This window comes from Taudactylus pleione, unplaced genomic scaffold (assembly GCF_031769625.1).
Source record: "Taudactylus pleione unplaced genomic scaffold, aTauple2 ptg001314l, whole genome shotgun sequence".
In the NCBI taxonomy this organism is placed as follows: Eukaryota; Metazoa; Chordata; class Amphibia; order Anura; family Myobatrachidae; genus Taudactylus; species Taudactylus pleione.
In genome coordinates, this window is record NW_028285714.1 from 2917784 (window position 1) to 2925316 (window position 7533).

Sequence of the window (7533 nt, forward strand, 5' to 3'; positions counted from 1 at the left end):
GTAGGATCACTGGAGCTAGACATGGCACTGTAATTTGGGGTACACACATAAGATCATTAGATCAGGTGACCTGCAGTCCGCTCTAACGATTTGGCAAGGTTATGCACAAACTACCTTGTGCATAAACACTTACCAATCGGCCGCCTGATATGTCTGGCCAGAAGAAACAACTGTGATGTCATTATCACTGGTTCCTGTGGCCAGCATATGGGCCGGTCGGTCGGTTGTGTGTACACACAAGCGGATGTGAAAGATATATATTTCAGATATATCACATCTGCCGCGCAGCACGGACGATATAACATACCTCCCAACTGTCCCGCATTTAGCAGGACAGTCCCGTTTTCCTGGGACTGTCCCGCTGTCCCGCCCGCGGGCCGCAGTGTCCCGTGGTGGGGGGGAAGTTGGGGGCTGCTATGCAGAGCAGCGTGTATGCAGAGGTAGAATAGACGCTGTGCGCAGCGTGTATGCAGCGTGTATGCAGAGTGTATGCAGTGTGTATGCAGAGGTAGAATAGACGCTGTGCGCATGCGCACAGCATCTATTGAGAGTATGGGGGAAGCCCGGGGGCTGCCCAGCATCTCGGAGATGCTGGACATGCCCCATTAGTGATGTAAACGGGGGCGTGACATCTGACCACGCCCCCTTTACGATTAGACTATGCCCTTTTTCGAGCCTCCCTCCCAGCAAATGTTGGGAGGTATGGATATAATATATGTGTTAAAGACGTCCTTCACGGATATATTGCATACCTCCCAACATGACCCTCTCCAGGAGGGACACAATGCTCTGGTCCTGGACTTCCCTGGTAAGAGGTGGGGCTACAGCGCTGTTCAAAATTCAAATAGGGGAGGCACACCAACTGTCATTTCACACGCTGCGCAACATCACTGGCTGGGACTCACTGGCAGTTGGTGTGACTCCCCTATTTGAATTTTGGACTGTACTGCAGCCCCACCTCTGGAGCCTCCACCAATCATAAATGACCAGGGAAGTCCAGGACCAGAGCATTGTGTCCCTCCTGGAGAGGGTCATGTTGGGAGATATGATATTGTATGTACACACTGCCAGATGGACTGAAAGTTATTTGTTTGTCAGCTTTATAAATGCTACATTGCCTAGTGTGTACCCAGCATTAGTCTGTGTCCCTCCATAGCTTATATCTGTTAATCACTTGCAGCATTGTTTGGCTTATTGAATGGCTCTATCTTCCTCATTGGCAAATCAGCACCTCTCTTGGAATACAGCTGGTTTCTGGTGCACTCCTGTGTTGGGCAGGAAGTGTCGGTATTTAGACCGGCGTCATTGCGCCCGCCAGTCTAATAACTACATCCCGTTTCAGTACCCTCTCCATACTGGATGTGCCTCAGTTTGACCCCTTGCCTCATATACAATTCCTAGTTTGACTGTAACAGACTCTCCACTACTCTTTGATCCCTATCAGCACACTGCCCGACTCACATCTGCTTTCCCAGCACCACAGGATACACAGGACCTTCTTCTCTTGACTCTTCCCAGGAATTGCCCAACAGTCAGCTCGCCTCTGCTTTTTAAAAGTTCCGACTCATGCCTCACACTCTTCCCACTAGAGGACAACGACTGTCTCTACCCTGAGACCTGTCCGCGAGAGCTAATCAGTCATTTCCCCTCACACTGGTCTGAAGCAGACTTGCCTACCTTTAGGCTGTCCCTTCCGGGAGGGGACAGCCTGGACGACACTCCTCTCACAGCAGGTGGGCGGAGCAGGGGGGCGTGGTGGCTCAACGCGTCATCGTGGCCCCGCCCCCCGCTGTTCAGAGCCCGTAATACAGGCACTGTACTGCGGGGGGCGGGGCTTCGATGACGCGATTTATCGTGAATCGCGTCATCTGATCCCCCCCCGGGCTGCATATTAAGTGGCCGGCAACGGGGGGTGTGGGATGGCTGCGGCTGGTTTCCGGGAGACTTGCCTTGCCTTCCGGGTGGTCGGGAGCGGCACCCGATTTTCGGGAGGCTCCCGACCAAATCGGGAGGGTAGGCAAGTATGGTCTGAAGGTGAAGCTGAAGCTGCCTCCCGGTTGCCATGACAACTCCAGCTCTCCTTGTGGATGCAGCTGCAATCTCCTATCATTGATGCTTTTGCTGGATATCACAATTTGTTGGCCAAGTGCAGTAAGGGAGTGTTCTCAAAAATGATTTCCATGCAGTTTACAGCAAAAGATATACTCTAGCTTTGGTGCAAAATAGTCAGATGATGATGATTGACTGCTGCTGCTGATTGGCAGATTGTGGGGTCTATTTACTAAGCAGTGTTAGGAGACAGAGTGAAAAGTGATAAGGTGCCAGCCAATCAGCTCCCAAATGTCATTTTTCAAACACAGCCTGTGAGATGACAGTTGGGAGCTGATTGGCTGTCACCTTATCACTTTTCACTCTGTCTCCTAATACTGCTTAGTAAATAGATCCCTGTATCTTGATCCCTACCATTACTATTATTAATGTGTCTGCTGTAATCTATTATCACATTATTTATTTTTAAAGAGGAAGATAATTAATGTTTATATTTGATTGAACTTAAATACTACATTAATGTTGTATTTGCAATTTGCATTTAATTGTATTTTACATAGTGAATTCAACTTAGTATTTATTATTAACATTATTAACTCTTATGTATATGACTCTTAATTAAAGTGTACTATACTGTGTATGAATTGCATAATCCATCTACCACTGTTCTCTCATAGGGACCTATTCATTACTCGCCTCGGTGATACTTATCATCGGAACAATTCGGCATAGCTCCGGTGAAGGGACAGTTGCTCCGAAAAGCAGCTGTCCCCGCATTTAGTTGAGCGTTACTTACCAACCCTGTTGCCAGCTTCTGTGCATGAGTGACCGGAGGTCACACATGTGCAAAGCTGCAGGGTACACGATGAGGAGGCAGAGGGATCCGCTCAGATCTCTCTTCGGAACCCCGGACCTCCTTCCCATAGGAACCAGCGCCATCTGAAGATGGTGTTCGGTCTCGCAAGCAAACTCTGAAAATTTTAAGTTTCTGGAGTCTGCTGAATATTAGGCAGCCCTATGATAAACATAAAATATGTGAAAACTAGCATTTGCGCATGTGTAACAGTCATGATGAATAGGCCCCCTAATATAAAACCAGCACATGCGCTAGTAACGCTACCCTTGCTACTCTTGCAGAGCAAGCCACAAAGTTCAATTCATGTTCTGCAACCTGTGCAAAATGTGTTTCTTATTCAGGCTTATTTTACGCCTTTGTTTATGTCTACTGAATGTTTAATATATACATTTATATAAATTTACATTCCTGCATTATGCCAATTACCAGAGCAATATAAAACATATAAATAAACATAAAATAATTTTTGTATGATTTCCTATATACGTGTGCTGCTTCTTCTTGAATACAACCACAACAGAAAGTCCACTTATAAAGTATAGAATACAAAAGTTTAGTATTGTCTGATAATCTGGGGAATAAGAGATTGCTATGTGTTGTCGCCAATCGTAACGTGACTACGCCGACAATGAGAACGGGGACCATGGTAGGTCAAAGACGGCATGCTGACATGTTAATAATGCAAGTTAAAGCATTTTGACAGTAACGGCTTGACAACTCCTACATGATGGTAAAGCCCAGGGCATTTTAAGTTACAAAATGATGAATGTCATAGATATTTCCACACTGACATTTAAATTTCATCCTTGACATTTTTTAATTATATTTTCTAATATATTTCTTTTCAATGGGGCTTTTACCTTTTATATTTTTTATATACTAATTTACATATTTGTGCATAAATATTATGAATATGTGCCCATTTCTAAATTATATTGAATGTTATTTCCAGGGAGACTCTGGAGGACCACTTGTTTGTCAGAACGGAAGAGAGAGATGGGAAGTCCACGGTGTTGTCAGCTTTGGACCAATCGGTTGCACAGTGGAGAACAAACCTAGCGTCTTCACTAGAACCTCTACCTATATTCCTTGGATTGAGGCCACGAGGATCCGTGATTTCTTCCTGCACTGAAGGCAGGAGCGCTAGTGTGGCAGCTGTTCAAATCTTGGATTGTAAAAAGGGATTTACGTTTATTCTTTATAGCAGGGATTTAGTCTTATCATATGGCACAGCTTGTGAGAACAACATCTTCAGCAATGTTAGATTAGTGTGCAGCCCAGCAGTTACTTGCAGCCAGGAGCGGTCAGCACAGATGGGAACCTGAATCAATGTCTTGTGTTTTGGAGAGGTCAATGTTCCAGAGTTGTATGAAACTACTGACTACTTGTCTGTCTTTTAGTTCTAAAGAGTTCCTAGAAACACTAAAAAGATAGCAAACATTGCAGCTCACATGGTATCATTCAAATATTTACACCTGGTTTAAACAATTCTGTTAGTAACGGTAATCTCAGTTGTCATGCCATTATATATGACGTTTCATACATGAGAACTTAATAGCAACTACATTTTGCAGACAGTTCTGTTGTTGCTGGTGTTGTAGTGTTCTATATTCACCTGTATAGTTACAACATTCCATGCAGCACTATAGTCTATATACATGATATAGTCTATAGATTTTGTATATGTCATTTTCAGAGGCTATTACTTTAGTATTAGCATGAATCCTTTAGATTATGCCCAGTGTGCCAGTGTGTCAAGTGCACAGATGATACCACATCTCAAGGTCAACATGCTACAAAATGCAAACCCTTGTGTCATTTTCTAAGAGAACATTTGCAATATAAAGAATTTCCAAAATCTGTACAACAACCCGAAAAGTCAGATTTGCCTTCCTCTCAGTTCTGTTCTTCTACCTGCTAAGGACAAAAAAAGATTTGGCTGTGCAGTTATTTAATTTCACACAGACAATACATTATAACACTATTAATTCTGTAAGTGGGAAAAAAATCAAACTAGAATGAGAATAAGATCTGAAATGAACTTACATGGTTATAGTAAAAAAATCTTACAAGATTCTCACAATGCTGTTTAAAAAATAAATATAATTAATAACTAAGATTGCATCATGGGGATTTATTAGTCCTTCTTCAACCTGCTTGTGCTAGAGTGATATGTAATATTCAGGCTAGGGCAAGACTGTCCATGAGGCTTCCTAGAAATGGTTTGTTCATTTAAATGTGTTACCCCATGGTCTTGGTCTGTACCAACTACCAGTTTTCAGCAGTAGAAATAATAGTAAAGGCGAGGGTGTTGGTTAGAGAAATTTAAGCATGTTTGGCATGCAATTACTACTTTAGGCCATGTTCACCAACATTGCTTGGGCAGCTCACACTCTAAATATAGCCCTGGCACAAACCCAATTATTTCCATAGATGGCATATATGTATCATAACATGCAAATACTTATACTCTAGGCTTCACACATATTGCATTCAAATCAACACTAAACTTGTGCTTGATACACATCGACAAACCCTAGTAAACGCTTTCTGACATCAAGGCTCCAAAAAACCAATGGAATTGGATGGATCTGTACACACATGTGCTCTCAATGTCAAGAATAATGGAATACATTAGAAGTGCTCATTAGGTAACTATGCTGCATGGAACCTGACATGCTCTGTTAAACACTGAAAGTACATGTTTTGTATATGCTTTACCCAAAGTTGTACTAAACACAAGTACTCTCACTTTTAGCAATATGACAGCCCAAGCAGAAATGACATATTGAAACTTAACAATCAGTGTTTAGAAGAAACTAAAATGGAAAACAGGGACATTTACTACAAAAAGTATGAACATCCTTAAATAATAAGTATTATGTTAACTCATAACTTGTGGGGAAGAAGCGTAACTGTATAATATCACCTCAATATTTTTTATTTTTTTTTGTGAACAAACAGTATTGCCTTTCATTTTACCTTATCAAACACACTGCCCTCAGCAGTTACACTTTATCTTGTTCTTGTTATATTGTATTTCTCTATGTTTCTGAGACTTTTGCATGTGGTTGAAATGCACTTGTACTGTATATTATACTGAAAACTGTCTGTAGAAGAAACAAATGTGTAAACTGATAGCCAGATTGCTAAAAGGCCCATTATTTCATTACCCATACCGATGCTATGCATCAATTCTTACTTGTATCTGACACTATACTCTAACGTGTGCTTTGTTTGTTTTACATTTTATTAAGTTTGCTGTTTATCTATACTAGTATATTTTTCTATATCACATTAAACACATTTAAAGCATTGATTACAAAACCAGTCAGAGCTGAATCACATGATATCTGAGCTGTCCTGGAAAAGAAATGTTATTTCATAAGAGTGGATTGTGGTCATTCAGTATTAGGATTAATAAAGCAATATATACATATATCGTATTTCTGGATTTTTATTTTATTGTGGTTGTTTTTATTAATTGGTATAATTGTAATCATTAAAGTGCTACCTTTAAATGTAACATATAGAATAGAATACTTTATTGTCATTAACAGCACAAGTGATGTCAACGAAAAACCATACTTGGCACATTACCATATAATAAGACAAATGGCAGTTACTTTACAAATATAAAAAACATAAGAATTAATCAGAGATTATTACGACCGTTTGTCATTGGACCGTATATGTCCAGTGACAAACTGTATATTGCTTATAAGTCAGCCTTCACTCAACTAGCAGAACAGACATCTTTTTCTTGTTTCCTACAAAAGACACTACGATAGTAGATGGCAGCACTGTGTTATGGAGGTTAGACACACGGCAGATCAACTTAACTAGGTAGAAGCAGGTAGCGGGATAACACAGCATTAACAGTAATAGGCAGCAGGTACAGGATACAGAGATATCCAGTTGCATCCAGGAGAGTTAAAGGGTTGTGCTGGGAGTTGTGGTGCGCCAGTGCACACATGCTGTATATGGAGATTATAGTGGTGGCAGCAGGATTTGTATAGTGCACTGTGGAGGTGGCACAGTGGAGTTTGGTGTCTGTGGGCTCTATTTACTACAATCCGCATTAAAATGCAGATTGTAGTGTGATATTACCGGCAATATCACAGGGATTTATTAAAAATCCCTTTCAGGGACAGAGCTTGTGATAAAGCTTTGTCCCTGCGAATCCCCTCCGCACCCTTATCACTGTATTTTTGTGAAAAAATACAGTGACGAGGTGCCACACATGCGCCAACTGGCCGCTGCTACCCCCCTCGTGACCACCCGCCCCCCCTCGACTTCCTCCTTAATTTCACTTACCTCCGTTGATTTGTGCTCCGGTGATGTCCTCCATGGCTCCGGTCAGCTGGTCTCCCATCCTGGGATTCTGGGTCTGATTCAGAGCCGGATGCTATTTGCGCTCGCTCGTTCAGAAAAAGGGGGTGGCTATTTAAATTAACCGTTCGCTCTTTTCGGTCTGTTGACGCCTCTAGGTCTGAACGAGTGAACAAAACATGCGGACGTTCTTTTGTAAAAAATGCCCCCTGGCCGCTCGCATCATACGTCATGTCCGCTATTTATTAGATTAATCGAGTACATCGAACGGCGTATGAACTGCTCGCTATTCTTGT

General features: G+C 42.1%; 1 protein-coding gene across 1 annotated transcript in view; it reads left to right on the top strand.

Annotated features, from left to right (window-relative positions):
* LOC148443209 (elastase-1-like) overlaps positions 1–6344 on the top strand; it is a 65392-nt gene extending 59048 nt beyond the window's left edge. Inside the window, exon 6 of the mRNA XM_088463032.1 lies at positions 3858–6344. Coding sequence (XP_088319158.1) covers positions 3858–4037 — 180 coding nt within the window. The 3' untranslated portion in view covers positions 4038–6344. The remainder of the gene's footprint in view (positions 1–3857) is intronic.
* The last annotated feature ends 1189 nt before the right edge of the window (positions 6345–7533 follow it).